The sequence below is a fragment of the Aethalodelphis obliquidens genome, unplaced genomic scaffold, assembly GCF_003676395.1.
Source record: "Aethalodelphis obliquidens isolate GAN/ISIS:26980383/991018 unplaced genomic scaffold, ASM367639v1 scaffold45, whole genome shotgun sequence".
NCBI classification, from domain to species: Eukaryota; Metazoa; Chordata; class Mammalia; order Artiodactyla; family Delphinidae; genus Aethalodelphis; species Aethalodelphis obliquidens.
The window spans coordinates 11,583,301-11,603,901 of NW_020837989.1; the positions used below are offsets into that span (position 1 = coordinate 11,583,301).

The following is a 20,601-nucleotide window of genomic DNA, read 5'->3' on the forward strand; positions in this document are numbered from 1 at the left end:
CTTAAAATGTTTAATTACTTACTAACATTGAAACATCAGGGTTCCTCAGAAAAATGTAGACTTCGAGATGATGTGGCGATGCTGGACCCACATTCCTGTGTGGCAGCAGACAGCTGGAGCTGAGTGGAAACAGGGTGTGGACACTAGTTTGCCACAGTCCCTACCACTCCCTGTTGTGTACCCATGCATGCTTCATCTATCTTACTACCTGATTGGCCCCTGGAGTAAGGAGTTCTCTGACCTTGGTGCAAATGATGAGTCGGCCAGCCAGGTTGCAGTGGAGAATCTGAGCAGGAGAGAAGTGGGCAGAAACGTTGGGGTGCTGGTCCAGGGCCTGATACGAAGGGCCTGGAATGCCAGGCCAAGTGGGTGGCACTGGTGGCTGTTGGCGATGGGGAGTCACTGTAGGTGTCCAAGCAGGGACGTGGCATTGCTTTGGGAAGAGTTACCCAGCGCACAGCAGGATCACACGCAGCCTCATGTTCTGCTGCTAAATCCCGATGGTCTGTGAGCCGCTTGGCTTGCTCTGCTTTGCAGCTGCTGTGTTCTAGTTTCTCTGGACTGTGTCAGCCTGTGGCTGCAGCCGCCGCAGTGGTGGCAGCAGGAATGCTGGGAGGAGAGGATGGCTGAACTGTGATGGTTCACGAGCTCCCTGGGAAGCAGCAAACCTGTCCCGGCCCTCTCTGGTCTGCCTGCTAGGCCAGCTGGAGAGGAGAAGCTGCTGAAAGGGAGCAGGCTTTTCAGGGACCTCTTCAGGGAGCCAGCGGCCACTGCAGCCCAGAGAAATAAGAGCAGCTTCCCAGAGATGCGGGGGGAGCTCATAAGCCCTGTTCCCTCCCTTTATTCACGGTCTGGGGAAAGAGGAGTATTAATTTCCTATTATTACTATAACAAATGATCACACGCTTGGTAAACTTAGTGACTTAAAACAGTAGAAGGTTATCATCTTACAGTTCAGAAGCCCACAGTGGGCCTCACTGGGTCTGCAGGGCTGGGCTGTTCTGTGGAGGCTGTGCGGGAGGGTCTGCTTCTTGCCTTTTCCAGATTCTAGAGGCAGCCTCCCTTGGCTCCTGGCCCTTCCTCCATCCTCCAAGCCAGCGATCGCCATCGAGTCCCTCTCACACTGCATCCCTCTGACACTGACTCTCCTGCCTCCTTCTTCACTTAGAAAGACCCTGGTCATTACACTGGGTACTGCCAGGTAGTCCAGCATAATCGACCCATTTTGTTTGTTTGTTTGTTTTGCGGTACGCGGGCCTCTCACTGTTGTGGCCTCTCCCGTTGCGGAGCAGAGGCTCCAGGCGCGCAGGCTCAGCGGCCATGGCTCACGGGCCCAGCCGCTCCGCGGCATGTGGGATCTTCCCGGACCGGGGCACGAACCCGTGTCTCTTACATCGGCAGGCGGACTCTCAACCACTGCGCCACCAGGGAAGTCGATCGACCCATTTTAAGGTCAAGTAGTCAGCAACCTCAATTCCCTTCTTCCATGTACCATAGTCATAGGTTCTGGGGATTAAGGTGTGGACATCTTGGGGGGTAGGAGGTGGAAATGAGCAACTTTTCTTCCTTTAAGGAAGAAGACAAAGCCTCCAGCCATGATAAGGAAGTAAGTGGGCCCACTCCTTGTTGAAGGAAGTGCTGAAGAACACAGGACCTTTTCTGTCTAGCTCACTCTTGTAACCCCAATACCTGTCAGAGTGCCTCACACCTACCGGGCAGTCAATACACGTTGGTTGAAGAGTGTGTGACACTAATAATATTTGTTAACTTCTGATCGTGTGCTGGACACCGTGCTAGGTGGATTCTTACAACCATGCAAAAATGGGAACAGATGTCTGCATTTTCAAGGTAATGAAGCTGAATCTTAGAGAGGAACGAAAACTTGACAAACACAATCCAGCCTGTAAGTGGTGGGGCACGGGTTCCAGCCAAATATGTCTGACTCCAAAGTCCATTAACGTGTCCTGTACCAGCCGGAAGGACACGCCTTAGTAAATGTCAGTAAATCTTCCTAAGCGATGATCTCATCCTCCAGCTTCCCACATGCGCTCTCTGTGCTGCTAGTCCCAGGGTCCCAGTGTCCCCCCAGAATATATTTATCACCTCAGGCATTTACGCATGCTGATTGCCCTGTCTAGCATAGGAAGCACCCCTGAGACCGCCCCCAGCCGAACACAGTCATCAGGAGTCAGTAAACGGTGGTCTGCAGGCCGCCTCCGGCCCACCACCTGTTTTGACACAACTCCAGCAAAGAATAAGGTTTTTACACTTTTAAATGGTTGAACAAAAATCGAAAAAAGAATACTGTTTCATGACACATAAAAATTAGATGACATTGACATTTCAGTGTCTACAAGTAGAGCTTTATTGGAACAAATGCTCATCGGTTTACGTATTGTCTCTGCTGCTTTCATGCTACAAAGGCAGAACTGAGTAGTTGCAACAGGGACCAAAGGGCCCTCAAAGCCTAAAATATTTGCTCTCTGGCTCTCTACAGGAGAAGTTTGCCATCCTCTGATCTATCTAGAGCTTACAGGTCATTCAAGGTTCAGCTTGTTATTAAGCCTTCCCCAATCAGACCAGCCCAGATCACACCACACCAGACTGTCTCATCATTTCTGTCCCCTGTGACTTTTTGGTCCATTTTTTTCTGTCTGGAAAAAAAAAATTTTTTTTGACTCATTCTATCTTCACTTTGAATGATTACTTATTAAGAGAGATGATATCGGGCTTCCCTGGTGGCACAGTGGTTAAGAATCTGCCTGTCAATGCAGGGGACACGGGTCTGAGCCCTGGTCCGGGAAGATCCCACATGCCGTGGAGCAACGAGGCCCGTGCGCCACAACTATTGAGCCTGTGCTCTAGAGCCTGAGAGCCACAACTACTGAGCCACGTGCCACAACTACTGAAGCCCGTGCGCCTAGAGCCCATGCTCTGCAACAAGAGAAGCCACTGCAATGAGAAGCTCGCGGACCGCCACAAAGAGTAGCCCCCCCTCGCCACAACTAGAGAAAGCCCGCACGCAGCAACGAAGACCCAATGCAGCCAAAAATATATAATAAAATAAAATAAAAATAAAAGAGATGATATTTATGAATTATAATACATGCAGAAATATTGAGAAAACAGTTATACAAAAGCCAGGGACCAGTGTAACCTCTTCTAGATGAATTGCTGCTGCTTCATCATGCTATGCATTGTGTTGCTACGGTGTTCACTGTTGAACAGTTATTTGTAGAATTAATGAAGAGCTGTATGAAAAGCAAATTGCAAAGGTAGAGCCAAGCTTCGTTGTTTCCCAGTTCCGAATCCTCTGAGTCTTCATCTGATCTAAGTTCCAGTCTCCAGCCCATGTCTGGAGACTATGTCATTAGGCCCATGGTAGTACAATAGCCACTAATTAAATCTTAAACTTCTCTCACTGTCCTCAGCTGGATAAAGGCCAGCATTATTGGTCCATGGGCATTCTTACCCTCCGTGGGAAAACTGTTGGCTGTTTCTCTCACTGGACAGAATTACTGAATGTGTCTTCTGTAGAGTAGAAATTACTGGCTGCATCTCAATCGGCGAGCCTTTCCTCTCCAGGGGCAAAACTGTTGCCTGCGTATATCTCTGAAGGAAAATTGCCAGTTGTGTCCCCATTATGGGGAAATTGTCAACCATGTCTCCAAACTGAAACGCATGCCAGCTGTGCTTCTGCATAGAAAAAATGTCAGCAGAAGTCGGCGATTTAAAACCCTGTGCGTGATTCTGAGTCTGTTCCTTTTTCGTCCCCCTCCCTGGTTTCCTTTACTCTCCCTCTCATCTGCCTGAGTCATCAGAGCCAGGGTGGCGGTGACATCGTTCAGCACCAAATGAGAGACGCGTGTACCGAGGAAGGTGTATTACAACTGATGGTCCAGAGACCAACTACTGTGTGTCTGTGTAACGGCCCAGATAGAAGACCTAGAAATCAATTTCACAACTGGTAGCTCTTAAGATCTGACCCCAGTGGAAAAACACATCAGGCTTTTGGACTCACTGTACAGCAAGCTTGCCTTACGCAGCACCCACTTCTGCATCGTTGCTGCCTCCCCTGTTATGCTGGGTACACGCCCTATGCTAAGTGCTTGACGTGAGAGATCTCATCTGTCCCACAACCGCCCTAGAAGGTAGAGACGCCTCTTATGTCCATTTGACAGATAAGGAAAATGAAGCTTGGAAGAAGGAGTCAAGCCACCTGTCCAAGGCTTCCTAAATTATAGGCAGCAGAGCGGGATTTCTCCCCAGGCCTGCTGAACCTGGAACCACCTGTGTGCTTAGCCCCCGTACTGAATGGGATGGAGGCCTTGGGTCCCCCTCCTGACCCTCCATCTTGGGCATGAGTTCCTGTGCAGTGTCCAGTGTGAGGTCCAGAGGAAGCAGCCCACCCACGGTCAGCCTTTACCTGTGATTTCCCTACTTTCTTTCTTCTGCTGTCCCAGACTCCACACCCAGCACACTGCATGCTTCCTTTCTACTTTTGCCCCACTTGTAATAAATGTAGTTTTAGCTTTAGCTTCTCTAAAGTCAGCAGTTTTCTTCTTAACTCTTCCTCTCTCTTATTTGTGATTTCAACTCTTGCCCATGAGTTTCTGAGACCTCATTCATGTAGCCAATCATCTGAACTGTCTCGGGTGAATAGCCCTGTGCCAGGCACCGTGAAGGATAACATCAAACACAAGATACTTTCAGCTCCGTGCAGAGGTATTCATGTCTGTACATGTTAGAACACAAAACATTGTCTGTACAGGACACCTAATATAGCCTATAGGATTTGAAAGGAAGTGTCCGTAGCACTGTAACCCAAAATGTATTCTGGGGAACTCCATTCTAGAGAGACGCTGGCTGCAAGTGATTTTCTAAAAAAAAATAAAATGGAATGGGGAAGAGGGCTGTGGTGTGATCCAATAAGATCTGAAATCAGGATTAAGGCAGTGGTTCCCAACCAGGGGCAACCATGCCCCGCTGGGGGACAGTTGGCAATACCTGGAGCCATTTTTGGTTGTCCCCGTTGGGTCATGGGGCTTAGTGAGCTGAGGCCAGGGATGTTGCTAAACATCCTACAATGTCCCAAACTTTCTGGCCCCGAATTCAGTACTGCAAAGGTTGAGAAAGCTGGATTCCTAGATAAAGAATTTTTGTTGTTGTTTACCTGCAGGACTTCTCAGCACTTTTAATAGGCTAATTGCATTATCAACCCCCAAAATTGAGGAGGACTTTCCAAAGCTCAGTTGACCTCAGAATCTGGAATCCCTGACGTATTCCTGAGTGTTCTGCTAAAGTCACTGTGGGAAGGATAGCCTAGAGTAATGAGCATTAGTAGAGGAAGCTGACATTGCTTTTTAGCAGTTGTACTATGATGTACCGTGTGTGTTTGTGTGTGTGTTTCTGCTTGGAGATTGTAGTGCTTTTAAAATAGTGTCCAAATAACTCATTAGTTTTGAAAATTATCCCTTTTTTCTGAAATATACTTTCTATTCTTTTCTCTTTTTGTTGCATTTGGTAGCTCCAATTACATGTATAATTAACCTTTATCAATATATTCCCTGTGTCCCTGATATCTTTTTATACTTTCTATTCTTTAGTCTGTTCTTTTGAAGGAGATACATTCTCCACGTATTCTAGTTCACTCATTCTCTCTTTAGTTGCTAAATGCATGTATTGTGTTCTAATTGCCCTTATTTCATTATTATTTCCATTTGGTTCTTTTTAATATATTTTCTAATTACCTGTGAAAATTCTTACTTGGGCATTTTATTTGTTGAAATTATGAAACACTTATTTTAACATGTGTGTGAGATGTGTCCATTATCCATGTTTACTTGCTGTTTTACTCTCTGTGAAAAGAAGTTAGTCGTGTCTAGTTTCCCTGGTAGAGTATATCATTAATAAAAAACTGACAATTTTTTTTTTAAAAACTTGTAGTTGAAATACAAGACCAGTGGGATTCGTAGACCTCTTATTATCTCAGAACTGGGAGGGACCTGGTTGGCAATCCTACCTCCTTCATATTATAGACAAGGAAGCAGGGCCAGAGAGTTGATGGTTGCCCAGTCATTCAAATGAGAGGCAGTAGGGCAGAGGTTAAGAGCATAGGCTAGAAGCAGACTGAGTTCAAATCCTGGCTGTGCGTCCTAATAGCTATAGAACCTCTGTGCCTGGGTTGACTGATTGTACTGATTTGTGGAAAAGGAAAAGAGTATCTGTGAATATCAAATGAGTTAATACATGTAAAGCACACGGCGCAAGTGCTCAACAGATAGTAGGTGTTATTAAGAGCTGGCTCATTTGTGTTTAGCCTAGACTCCAACCCAGCATCCCTGACTCCCAGTCTGATGTTCTTTCCAGTATCCCTTGATGGGCACAGGAAGAGGTAAGCAGGAACAGAGGCACAGACGTGGGAATGCACGGGTATATCTAAAAGATGAGGGAGCTCACTTTGACTTGATTGTTTTAACAGAAATGATACTGACAACGCGAGGAAAGGCAGGTTGTGGAGGCAGGGTAACAGGCAGATGGTCAGTAGAAAGCCCACCTCTACTATTCACTACCTGCGTGATCCTGGGCAAGGTACTCAACCTCTCCTGGTCTGTCTCATCTATAAATAAGGACAGTGAGAGTACCTTCCTCATAAATTTGAGCATCAAATGGGATAATTTATGCAAAGCAGGAGGACCAAGAAAGGGTAGCAGGTGTCATGATCATCACTGTTAATGTTGTTACTGGGGTCTCCAAGACACAAGACACGAGCTCCCTGTTGGTGAATCTGACACATCCCCAATGAGTAGGTCTGTGCTATTAGGATTTTCTTCAAGGCTGCTTCCTCTCTCTACCATGGTTCTCTTCATTTCTTCTCTTGATGTCCTTATTTTCTAGAAACTGGTAGAAAACTGCAGATCAGCAGGATTTCTAATGCCAAGGCAAGGGTCTTTAGGAGAAATACCAGTTCTGATTTGTCTCAAGATGTGTCACTCAAGCACTGGATACTATCGTACCACCTATTCAGTAAATTACACGGAACCCAGTGATGTTCCATTTGCATTCCACTAGCTGGTTCCCCAGCACCCTTGTTCCCCACTGGGAAAGCAGTAAAATCTCACCTTTTCACATCTGCAGTGAAAATTGTGTAATTGTTTAATGTTTGTCTCTTCCTGTAGCCTGTGAGTTCCATGGTGGTAGGACGGGGTCTCTGTTGTTCCTTGTGTCCTTGGCATATAGCACGGGACCTGGCATGTATCACTCGACAAATACTTTTCATGTTCTAGGTGATGTACTACGGGTAGTGCATGTGTGTGCATGCACATAAAAGACACTTAAATAGCTGATAAATGATTGCTCAGCCTGAATTGGTGAAAACCTTGAATTACAGACGGCTTGTATTATTTTCAAACTTTTCAAGGACTTAAACAAATTTGAGGTGAATAGAGTATCGCTTAGATAAACAGATCATGAAAGGAACCTAGTAGGTAGGTACTATTTTCATTTAAAAATTTAAGTGGATTATCAGTATTCATTCATTTAACATATTTACTGAGCACCTCCTATGTTCCAGGGGATACAGCAGAACAAAACAGACAAAAACCCCCACCCTCATAGAGCTTGCATTCTATTAGGAAAGACAAATAATACATATTAAATGTCAGTGCACATAAACTGGGGGACAGGGACAGAGGGAGGAAAGGCTGACTCATTGCAGACAGGCCACAGGGATTAGAATCCAGGGGTGAGAGACGACCTGATGGCCTGGGCTTCTTGTGATGTGTTGACAGGGTCATTCAAAGTCCTGGGGGCTCCAAACTACACTTGCTAATGATGGGGTAAGGCTTGAACTCATGAGCCCTTGGTACAGAAGCTGTGCTCTTAAGTGTTTGAAATGGATTCATTCTCTTAAGGACTTGGGCTGTGTAGACAGGCTAGAGTAGGACTGAGAGCATTAAGAGCCCTTCCACTAACTTTCATCTAATTAATGCACAATAAAAAATACTTAGTGCAATAACCAGGAAAAAGCAAGAGCCTTCCGGCTTTATAGTTCCATGATGCTATATAGATTCTACCCTGCTATTTTCTTACAGCTCCTAAAATAAGGTCTCGTAGATGGTACAAGGCAGCATTCCATCATGATTAAGAACAGAGACTTTGAAGTTAGACCCAAGTTCAAAATTCAGCTCTTCCTCGGTTGAGCTACTTGATCTTGTTGTGTTGTCCGTGGACAGGTTGCAAAGCCTCTCTGTGCCTTAGTTTTCCACATCTATAAAATAAGAAATCATGGTTCCCACTTCATAGGTTTGTTGTAAGGATTGAATGAGATAAAACATGCAAAGCATAGGGCCTAGAACATAATAAGCTTCCCATAAACAGTAGTTATTGACACCATTAAATATTGTTGCTGAATGAATGAAAGGAATTCATGGAGTTGATATTAAGAATTGGATAAGCATAAACATGTAATGAACTACAAAGTGCTGTGCTGGTGGGTATGTTATCTATATCCTGGCCTCTACATTCTACATAAATAATTAGCGATACATGGCTTGATTAAAATTTTTCTTTCATTTCACCTCCATTTTCTGGGGCTGTCACTTTAAGGCTTTACAATGTTGCTACACTGGCCTGCTGGTATGCCAAACATTTGGAGAACAGAGTCCTAGGTATAACCTTGTAAATATTCTTTACTTCATTTAAATATCCCCAGGTTCTGTAGTCCTCAGTCCCAAATTCTCGAGTCTTTTAATTGAAGTATAGTTAACTTACAATGTTTTGTTAGTTTCAGGTGTACAGCAAAGTGATTCAGTTCTACATATGTATTCTTTTTCATATTCTTTTCCATGATAGTTTATTCCAGGATATTGAATATAGTTCCCTGTGCTATACAGTAGGACCTTGTCATTTATCTTTTATATAGTTTGTATCTGCTAATCCCAAACTCCTAACTTATCCCTCCCCACCAAGAATCTTAGTAAATGAAATATGATTGGCTAATACGGAACCAATGCATGCTTTTCATGATAAAAAATAGCGACTGACATTTATTGAGGACCTGCTATGTGCCAAGCAACATGCATGTCCACTCTGCAGCTGGGAAAATGGAATCTCAGAGTAGTAAATAAAATGTGGACAGCTGGGGGGCTCCCTGGTGGCGCAGTGGTTGAGAGTCTGACTGCCGATGCAGGGGGCACGGGTTCGTGCCCCGGTCCAGGAGGATCCCATATGCCGCGGAGCTGCTGGGCCCGTGAGCCATGGCCGCTGAGCCTGCGCGTCCGGAGCCTGTGCTCTTAAGTGTTTGAAATGGATTCATTCTTTTAAGGACTTGGGCTGTGTAGACAGGCTAGAGTAGGACTGAGAGCATTAAGAGCCCTTCCACTAACTTTCATCTAATTAATGCCCAATAAAAAATACTTAGTGCAATAACCAGGAAAAAGCAAGAGCCTTCCGGCTTTATAGTGCCATGATGCTGTGTAGATTCTACCCGGAGCGGGAGAGGCCACAGCGGTGAGAGGCCCGCGTACCGCAAAAAAAAAAATGTGGACAGCTCGTAAATGACAGAGGCAGGAATTGACTGCCTCCTGGTGTGTAGTTTCCAGAGCCCTTCCCACTTACTGCCTCAAGCTTGCCTTGTAGATGCACTGGGTAGGGGGTGACCAAGCCTCAGGGCCCCCATTCCTCTCTCTATGGGGCTGTTTGTATGGGGCATGCGTGGAGTTTCTAAGTCCCCAGTCCTAATGAGATTACGTTGAATAGAAACTAAGGTGAAAATCTAGTTCTCAACTCTCAGGATACCAATCAGAGTCCAGGGGCCTTCATTAGTGCTCCATCAATGGCCAAGGGAAATGGGCACAGACTGAGACGAGGGGTCAGGGACTATATGGACTTAATGTTTTTCTGTTTCAATAGGTTTTTTACTTCTCACGTTCAATTCTGATTGATCAGTTTTTTTGTTGTTCTTTTACATGGTTCTGTGAAAATTAGTATTTTGGTTTGACTTATGGTTTAATTCAGCAAGGTTTGAAAGACAACTCATTATATTAGACTATATTAGATTTTCTACAAAGAATGTGGGTTTTTAAAAATTGTTTATTTTATATTGAGGTATAGTTGATTAACAATGTTGTGCTCGTTTCACGTGTACAGCAAAATGATTGTTATACGTGTACATGTGTCTATTCTTTTTCAAATTCTTTTCCCATTTAGGTTATTACATAATATTGAGCAGAGTTCCCTGTGTTACACAGTAGGTCCTTGTTGGTTATCTATTTTAAATATAGTAGAGTATATATGTTGATCCCAAACTCTCAATTTATCCTTCCCCTACCTTTCCCCTTTGGTAACCGTACGTTTGTTTTCTATGTCTGTGAGTCTGTATCTGTTTTGTAAATAAGTTCATTTGTATCATATTTTAGATTCCACATATAAGCGACATCCTATGATATTTGCTTTCTCTGACTGACTCCACTTAGCATGATAATCTCTAGGTCCATCCATGTTGCTGCAAATGGCATTATTTCATTCTTTTTTAGGCTTATTGATACTCCATTATATATATGTACCACATCTTCTTTATCATCGTCGACAGATGATGGACATTTAGGCTGCTTCCATGTCTTGATTATTGTAAACAGCACTTTCTTGTGGTATCTTTGTCTGGTTTTGGTATCAGGGTGATGGTGGCCTCATAGAATGAGCTTGGTGATCCTATGGTGGGTGCATATATATTTATAATTGTTATATCTTCTTCTTGGATTGATCCCTTGATCATTATGTAGTGTCCTTCTTTGTCTCTTGTAACAATCTTTATTTTAAAGTCTATTTTGTCTGATATGAGTATTGCTACTCCAGCTTTCTTTTGATTTCCATTTGCATGGAATATCTTTTTCTATCCCCTCACTTTCAGTCTGTATGTGTCCCTAGGTCTGAATTGGGTCTCTTGTAGACAGCATATATATGGGTCTCGTTTTTGTATCCATTCGGCCGTTTGGGATTTGTTTATGTAGGTCTTTTTTTCTCCCCTTCCTCTTTTGTTCTTTTCTCTTGTGATTTTTCTTTTTTATAAGTTGGTCCAATTTTACTGAAATCTGTTACAGAAGACAATTCAAATAGGAACCGCTGTCTGTGGTTTTAAGACCTGTAGAAATCTGAGTTACGTTTTACTGCAAAATATAAAATACATTAATTCAAACTACAGTGTAAAAAGATTTTATTATTAATGAATTGTATGTCCTCATTAAATTAGATATTTGCAAATGTTTTCCTAAATAGTTACAGCTAATTTAGAGATACCTTTTAAAGTTCAAATAGCTAGTTTAAATTTGAGAAAACATACACTTACTGTAACATGAAAGATGTTCACATTGAGATACTTCAGCCCCAACTTCACAAACTACTAGAAATTGGAGGATACTTTGTTGCTAGAGGAAAAAATATCACTTACATCAGGGAAAATTATACTAGACTACCAGTTTAAAATAAGCAATAATTCACATAATATTAGAGAAATTCTCTCTTGCCTTACAAATGCAAGATAAATCCTCTAGACTCCCTTCTCTGTAGAGACCACCAGCTCACTACCCAGGCTCTAAAACTTAGCACAATTAGGGAAAAAAACAGACAGACTTCAGTATGAGAATTAGCCAAAACATTTCCCGAGGTAAGCATTTCTGATTCTGTTTTTGTTAAGCATTCTCTTGATCTTTAAGCTCTTTTTTTTAAAACAAAACAAACAAAAAATCCCACTCAATCCCCAAGATCAGTTTGAAAATGAAAAAAAATAGGTCTGCTGGCTCTCACAGCAACCTTCATCATGTCAAGGCAATGGTTTAACTCACATCTCCTGATATTTCCTCCCCATTTCCTACTGACAGCGTCCCCCTTGCCCTTAGAGTAGTTGAGGTTCCCTGTAATACAGACCCTTGGTCTTTTTAGCATTAGCTAAAACACGTATTTTGAAAACTGTGTTTAGTAAATACCCTTCTAGTCCTGACCTAATTTCCTGATATATAAAGCACATAAGAGGTGGTGTCCCCTGCGACTGTCTAATGCTTACCAACTATTTAGGAAGTTCCCTTTGCTCTTTAAGTTTGCCTTTAGAGATTAAAATTCAACATAGAAAAACAATCAGTTATCAAACATCTATTCCTAATTTAGAGTAAAGCTACATTACATAGCAAAACTCCACTTATTAAACTCTATCTCATGCAAACTTAAAATTTTAAAAATAGTAATTCCAGGCCCCAAGGTAGACCATGAACCTACTTAGATGCAAACATGGTAAACACTTAAAAACTTCTTTTGAAATCTTCCTAAAAGAAGTGTGGTTTTGGCTTCTCAACATTATTCATGAAGTCTGTTGCTAAGGAACACAATTTTTGACCTGGTAACAGAAATCATTCTGGTAATCTGACACATGACTAAGATGCTAAGACCATAGAATTAAAGGCATTCTTTTGGATTCTGTCCTTTAATAATTTTTAAGTGGAAAACCATGAAGAGGCTTCCAGCTCAGTAGAGACATTGATTAAAACTAGGTAAAAATGGGCAGGTGTGCAGACCTTGGGTAACGCACATCAAATTCAATAGGCCAAAGGAGTGTGTTTTTCATGACAGGGTTCTCACCACTCACAGGTTTTGGGCCAGTTTTCCATAGCCTCCTCTCCCAGCATCATAGTCCTGACGATACTCATCTCGTACGTGGCCTCCAGAACGCCCACGGCCATACTGCCTGCCCTCCTTAAAGCCTGTGTCCCAGTCTGTGCGAATGATCCGGTCATCCAGACGCATTCCATTTACGTACCACGTGGCATTTTCTGTATCTGCTCTTGAACAGTGTTCCACAAAGCAGAACCCACATGCTGTTTTCTTCATTTTATCCAGAGCCATGACGATTTTCTGTCACCACTTTTGCTGAAGAGTTCATAGATTTGTTCTTCAGTTGTGTATAAGAGGAAAGATTTCCAACATGTGGTGTACAGCTTTCCTTCAGTAGTTAATTTTTCCTGTTCTTCACTGTCACCCCAGCAGTGCTGGTCCTGGTACTGGCTCAGCTCGACATAGGAGTCACTGCACCTTCAGGAAGCCACCCGACATAGTGCACAATGTGGCCGAGGAGGCCACTACTGTGAGAATCTTCTCTTGTGATTTGATGACTAACTTTGGTGCTGTGCTTGGATTCCTTTTTTCTTTTTTGTGTGTGTATCTATTGTAGCTTTTTGGTTTGTAGTTACCATGAGGTTTTGATACAGCAGTCTATATTTAAACAAGATTGTTTTAAGATGCTGCTCTTTTCATTTCAAACGCATTTCCAATATCCTGCCTTTGTACTCTCCTCTTCTTACGCTTGCTGGCTTTGATATCACCTTTGTATGTGGATGACTTCCTACCTTTACCAGTGAGCTTTTCCATTTGTAATTTTCTTGTTTCTACTTGTGGCCTTTTCTTTTCTACCTAGAGAAGTTCCGTTAGCATTTGTTGCAAAGCTAGTCTGGTGGTGCTGAATTCTCTTAGCGTTTGCTTGTCTGTAAAGCTTTTGATTTCTCTGTCGAATCTGAATGAGAGCCTTGCCGGGTAGAGTAATCTTGGTTGTAGGTTCTTCCCTTTCATCACTTTAAATATATCGTGCCACTCCCTTGTGGCCTGAAGAGTTTCTGCTGAGAAGTCAGCTGATAACCTTATGGGAGTTCCCTTGTATGTTATTTGTTGCTTTCAATACTTTTTCTTTGCCTTTAATTTTTGTCAGTTTGATTACCATGTGTCGCGGCTTGTTCTTCCTTGGGTTTATCCTGCCTGGGATTCTCTGCACTTCCTGGACTTGCGTGATTGTTTCCTTCCCCATGTTAGGGAAGTTTTCAGCTATTATCTCTTCAAATACTTTTGCAGGTCGTTTCTCTCTCTCTTCTCCTTCTGGGACCCCTATAATGTGAATGTTGGGGTGTTTAATGTCCCAGAGGTCTCTCAGACTGTCTCTATTTCTTTTCATTCTTTTTTCTTTATTCTGTTCTGTGCCAGTGATTTCCACCATTCTGTCTTCCAGCTCACTTATCCGTTCTTCTGCCTCACTTATTCTGCTGTTTATTTCTTCTATTGTATTTTTTATTTTAGTTATTGTATTGTTCATCTCTGTTTGCTTGTTCTTTAGTTATCCTAGGCCTTTGTTAAACATTTCTTGTATCTTTTCAATATGTGCCTCCATTCTTTTTCTGAGATCTTGGATCATCTTCAGTATCATTACTCTTTTCCAGGTAGGTTGTCCATCTCCACTTTTAGTTGTTCTTGTAGGTTTTTATCTTGGTCCTTCATCTGGAACATAATCCTCTGCTGTCTCATTTTGTCTAACTTTCTGTGATTGCAGTTTCTTTTCCGCAGGCTGCAGGGCTGTGGTTCTTATTGCTTCTGCTGTCTGCCCCCTGGTGGATGAGGCTGTCTAAGAGGCTTGTGCAGGTGTCCTGGTGCAGGTCCCGCTGGTAGACAGAGACATGTCAGGGGGTGTGTTTAGCAAGCAGCTGTGTGCTCAGGAAGACTTTAAGCTGCCTGTATGCTGATGGGCGTGGCTGTATTCCTGCCATGTTGGTTGTTTGGCATGAGGCATCCCAGCACTGGAGCCTACAGGCTGTTGGGTGGTGCCAGGTCTTGGTGAGAAAATGGTGGCCTCTGGGAGGGCTCACACCAATAAGTACTCCCCAGAACTACCACCGCCAGTGTCTTTGTCCCTGCAGTGAGCCACAGCTGCCCCCCACCTCTGCAGGAGACCCTCCAATACTAGCAGGTAAGTCTGGCTTAGGCTTTTATGAAGCCACTGCTTTTTCCCCCGGGTCCTGGTGCACACAAGAGTGGGGTTTCTGTGCCCTCCAAGAGGGGAGTTTCTGTTTCCCCCGGCCCTGTGGAATTCCTGTGGTCAAACCCTGCTGACCCTCAAAGCCAGATTCTTTGGGGCTCCTCCTTCTGTTGCCAGACCCCCAGGCTGGGGAGGTTGATGTGGGGCTCAGAACTTTCACTCCTGTGGCAGAATTTTGTAGTAAAATTATTTTCCAGTTTGTGGGTCCCCCACCCAGCAGGTATGGAGCTTGATCTTACTGTGGCTGTGCTCCTCCTACTGTCTTGTTGTGGCTTCTTCTTTGTCTTCAGGTGAAGGATATCTTTTTTGATAGGTTCCCTCATTTTTTGGTTGATGGTTGTTCTGCAGTTAGTTGTGATCTTTTTGTTTTTTTAAGAAGGGATGAGCTCACATCCTTCTTCTCCACCATCTTGTCTCCGCCTATAGATTTTCTACATAGAATTTCATAATGACTCTGTGAGTGTGTTGAACGGGCAGGAAAGAGGAAGCCTTGGGGGATGAGTTACTCAGTAACCTGAAGACTGATGTTTGGTTCAGCCTAAAATTGTGATAGAAACGCTTATTAAGTGGAACCATACTCAATTGCCATTATTGTAGGCCAAAAATAATTAAATGTAGGCAAATATGTATAGCTCAACATCATACATGCTAAGCACCCAGAAGGCAAAGATTTCATTAATTTATCTGGCTTTGGTTCTGATCAAGCAACTATTTATTCAATATTTATGTGCAAGAGTCTCAGTACAAAGATGAGAAAAGACACCCTGCCTTCAAGAAGCTCACATTCCTAGTTGAGATAAGCCACGGATTATTAAATGCTAATGTGAGAAATGATGCTTTCATTGGGAGAATACCTGAGCAAATGCTAAGTGAACAGGCCAGACCAAGTGTGATCATTTGGGGCTAAAATAACAGGTAAAAGATGAGACATGTGAATGAAGCAAAATATGACACAATGACGGAGGAACGATCAGGCAGGGCATAAAGATGGGAAACATCAAGATGTATTTTGCGCATCCAGTTTGAACGAGAGGAGTTCAAAAACAAGGTTAGAAAGATGAATTAAGGCAGCTTACAATAATCTTCAGTGTCTTTTTTTCCTGTAAGTGCTTTTTACTCCTGTGAGTGGAAATCAGCTGAATCTGTTGAATGAAATAATAAGCAGCTAGATACCAGCGCAAATGGAAAATATATACAAAAGACGTTGTAGCCAGAGTTTACCTATGCAACTGAGGCACAGAAAAGTTAAGTAACTTGCCCAAGGCCACACAACTAGTCAAGGGTAGTCTGACCTTAAGCCCAAGGCAGTCTGGCAGCAAAGTCCCACTATTAAGCACCATGATCCAAGAGATACGTATACATAGGTCCACACAAATCTTGTGTTTATCCATAGCAGCATTATTCATAATAGCCAAAAAGTAGAAACAACCCAAGTGCCCATCAACTGATGAATGGATAAACAAAATGTAATATACCATACAATGGAGTATTATTCAGCCATAAAAAGGAATGAATCATGCCACAACATGGATGAACCTTGAGAACGTTACACTAAGGGAAGGAAGCCAATCACCAAAAAAGAATATATATATATATATAGAGAGAGAGAGAGAGGGAGGGAGAATGATTCCATTTGTGTGACATTGCTAGAATAGGCAATTTCATAAAACAAGAAAATAGATTAGTGGTTGCCTAGGGCTGCAGGAGTAGGTAATGGGGAGTAACTGCTAATGGGAATGGAGTTGTTTTGGGTTTTTTACAGGGGATGAGGTAATGAAAATGTCCTAAATTTAGACTTTGTTTATGGTTGCATGATTATACTAAAAAAAAAAAAAAACCCCACCAAACTATACAATTTAGATGAGTAAATTTTATGGTATGTGAATTATATCTCAAAACATGGCATAAACAAAATTTTTAAGTGTGTAAGATGACTACAGGTTATAGTATATGCAGTGACACCCAGGAACCATGGGGAAAAGTGAAAGAGTCAGATACATAGACCTGGAGCTTGTGAACCGTCAGTGCCAGAGCTGTGGATGTGACAAGTCCCATGGGAGTCCTTCCATGAGAAACAAAATATGGAAACCAGTGACAGCTTGTTCTGCTGCCAGGGAGCTGACAGTTCTGTTAGCAACTTATATTCTACAGATTCCAGCCCTACTCCAGGTTAGACTGCTGGCTTTCGAGCTGGCCCAAACACGTTAGCATCAGCTGATAAGAATGTACTAAATTTCTTTTGTTTTGCTTTTGTTCTGCAGTTTTTGAAGAGCCGGAAGATCCAAGCAACAGGTCGTTTTTCTCTGAAATCATCTCTTCGATTTCGGATGTGAAGTTCAGCCACAGTGGGAGGTATATCATGACCAGAGACTATCTGACGGTCAAAGTGTGGGATCTCAACATGGAAAACCGCCCCATCGAGACTTACCAGGTACAGACCACCACCCACTAATACGTAGATTGGGCACTTCTTCAAGGGTTCCAAATCAGCCCCTGCCTGCAAAGGCTTACAAAGCAGAAGGATAAAAGACATGTTGAGCCAGTTAAACATCCAGAAATAGCAGGTAGACAGCTCAGTGTAAGTCTGGATAGATCTAGCCTAGAGGAAAGGTCAAGAACCATGCCCTGAGGTCCCAGTGTTTACAGGCTGGGAAGAGGAAATGGATTTGGCAAGAGAGACTGGAGAAAGTGCCAGTGAGGTAGGACGGAAACTGAGAGGAGTCCTGGAAGCCAAGTGAATCGAGGAGGAAGACGTCACCAACTGCTGTATGCTGTTGCTGAATCAAGGAAGGACTGAGAAATGGCCAATTGGATTTAGTAACATGGAGATGATCAGGCACCTTAATGAAAGAGTTGTAGGCGAAGTGGTAGGAATGAATGTCTGATTGGAGTGGGTTCAAGAGAGACTGTAACTAGAGGATGGGAAACGTAGTGAAATTTTTTTGAATTAATTTATCTTTGGCTGCTTTGGGTCTTCGTTGCTTTCTCTAGTTGCAGTTGCTTCTCTTGTTGCGGAGCACGGGCTCTAGGCACGCGGGCTTTAGTAGTTGTGGCACGCGGGCTCAGTAGTTGCAGCATGCAGGCTTTAGAGTGCAGGCTCAGTAGTTGTGGCGCACGGGCTTAGTTGCTCTGTGGTATGTGGGGTCTTCCCGGACCAGGGCTCGAACCTGTGTCCCCTGCATTGACAGGCAGATTCTTAACCACTGCACCACCAGGGAAGCCCTGTAGTGAAATTTTGAAAGAGATTTTGTTCTGAAGAGGAATAGAGAAATGGGGTAGTAGCTGGAATGGAATGCAGGATTGAGGAAGTCATCACAGCTTGTTTTATGCTGATAGGAGTAAGCCCGTAGAGAGGGAGATAATTAATTGAAGGAGTCAACTTCTCAAGGGAATAGATTCCACTGCAGAATTGGACTTAGATGAGGTGGGCAACTCATCCGTCAAAGGAAAGAGTAAATAGCTACAGATGCAGTAGGTTTGTCACTTTTGTGATGGGAACATACAGATGGTTTCTTCTTATTGCTTCTATTTTCCAGTAAAATTTTCCAGTAAAATTAGAAGCAAGGTCATTAGCTGAGTGAGAAGGAAGAGAGTGAATTGACTAGGGCAGTATGGTAGGGTTGCTCAGGGATCCACTTGAGGTTTATATTATTGATTTAAAGTGAGACTAATCTGTGTGATTGTGTGTTTTTTCCAGCCACATTCACCTGCTTGGTACAGGTAAGGAAGAGCAGAAAGTTAGATTTAACCAGTGATGGGGGTTTTGCCAAGGGAGTACAATGGAAGGAGGGAGAAAAGCAAGTTCGTTGAAGGTATCTATTAAGGGAGTGATTGATTGATTGGAATGATGGATGGCTGAATCTAAGGTTGGTTATAAGGGGAATGAAGAATTGATAGAATCAAGATACTAAAGGGCATGAACTAAAATGATAGGAAGTAGCAAGAGTGATACTTACTAAACACATACAGTTATAGTACTGACAAGGCTCATAATATGACCCAGAAAGCAAAGGACAAAACGCACTGAAAATGATGAGGCCAAGTAACCGAGAGTCCAGAGTATTCGAATCACTAAGAATGATGGCAGGGATGGCGATGGAAGAGAGACTGAGGCGCTAGAGTGGCTTCCAGGAATGGAGTAGAGGGGCTGAGAACTGTTGATGACTGTAAGAAGGATGGGTGGCAGGAAGTCATGTTGGATGGCAGGATGGCATGACTTAGAAGGAGCTGAGGACCCGAGACAGGAATGATGATTGTCCTGAGCAACACAGAGCCCACTCACCTTGGCACACGAGGGCAGAAGTCCAGCCGTCACGTGAGTGGCCTCAGGAGAAGCAGGAAACGTTGAGAGAGGAAGTTGAGGAAACCGAGGACTTTGATGGCTGACCGTGAAGCTGTAAAAAGGTTTGGGGGCCAGAATTGAAGACCACAGATGCGGTCGAGGTAGTTTGGTTACCCCTGTATGTTTGCGTTCTCATTGTCCCCCACATGCTGCCCTCAGCCTCCCGCTCACAGCCCTCATCTTCAGCACAGGGCTAGAGCAGACAGGAGTGCCCCCTTCAGCTGTGCAGTCAAGCCATCTGGTGTCACGTCCCTTAGTACGAAAGTGATGGCAGTGGGAACTAGAACCTGACAGGGGTGTGGCCTGCTGCAGAGCCGTGCTTAGAGAAATGTAGATTAGGCTACACAGTGGGGAGATCAATTACTACTTTTATTTTAGGGAAAGACTTTTAGAACAAAGCTAGCTAGCTGTGACATGAAGTCATCAGCATTTTAAGATCATGCTTCTCACATCGTGTTTACCTACTAGTAGATGTAGACATCTTCTTTGTAGAACCCTGAGGAAGAGCTCTCATAGCCCATTATTGAAATTAAGTACTACAAAAATTATTTTAGATGACATATTCCGAAGCAATTTAGTTAAGTTTATATACCGTATCAGATGGTAATATAGTATATCAAAGATGGTAAGCAAACTGAGTAAGTATCTGGAACACTGTTGAAAAAAATTGTAAGGACTGGTCCAGTGGGAAGGAATTCCATCATCAATTACTACTGCCTTCCCTGGGCAGGGAGACAGGTGATACTCTTTTGTATCTTCATACATCCATCAACTGATCTCAAGCATGTTTCTGGGAATAAGAAGCTGTAGACTTAAGTATGATGAGCTCTGTTCACATTTTCCTATAGAACAGGGGTTGACAGACTGACCTGTGGAGCCAAATACAGCCACACCTGATCATTTACCTATTATCTATGGCTGTTTTCATGCCACAACGGCAGAGTTGGGTCGTCGTGACAGAAACCATATGGCTCCCAAAGCCTAAAATATTTACTGTGTGATCCTTTCCAGGAAAAGTTTGTCAACCCCTGAAACAGAAGAACAAACCAACAGAGTTTAATCGTGCTAGGCCTCACAGTGGTCTATCAACTACACAATAGCAGGCTCCCACAAGTACATGATTTGAGAACCACTGTGTTGGGAGACTCGGCTTAGTGTCAAGGAGGCCATCCCCAAGCTCATAGGAACATAGCATAGAAACACTTTTTGCAACATGAAGAGAGAAGCATCAAAGGACCACGAGTCTTAAGTTTTCCCTTACTCTGCTCTCTAGATGTTTGTTTCTCATGTCGGTATCTTACCTTTTTCTCTCCTCTGATGGAAAAAAGTCTATCTTCTCTGCCTAAGATTTTTCTTTTTTTACAACAGAATATATACGCAACATACCTTCATAGTGTAATAGATCATCTTTTCCTGT

The 20,601-nt window shown here is 43.2% G+C and overlaps 1 protein-coding gene and 1 pseudogene across 2 annotated transcripts in view; one reads left to right on the forward strand and one right to left on the reverse strand.

Annotated features, from left to right (window-relative positions):
- The window catches only part of PPP2R2B (protein phosphatase 2 regulatory subunit Bbeta), a 293,891-nt gene that overhangs the window by 266,177 nt on the left and 7,113 nt on the right, over positions 1-20,601 (forward strand). For both annotated transcript variants that reach the window (XM_027081697.1, XM_027081696.1), the window contains exon 8: positions 17,104-17,273. In XM_027081697.1, the coding sequence (XP_026937498.1) occupies positions 17,104-17,273 (170 nt within the window). The remainder of the gene's footprint in view (positions 1-17,103; positions 17,274-20,601) is intronic.
- Positions 12,622-14,262, reverse strand: LOC113606753 (nuclear cap-binding protein subunit 2 pseudogene; annotated as a pseudogene).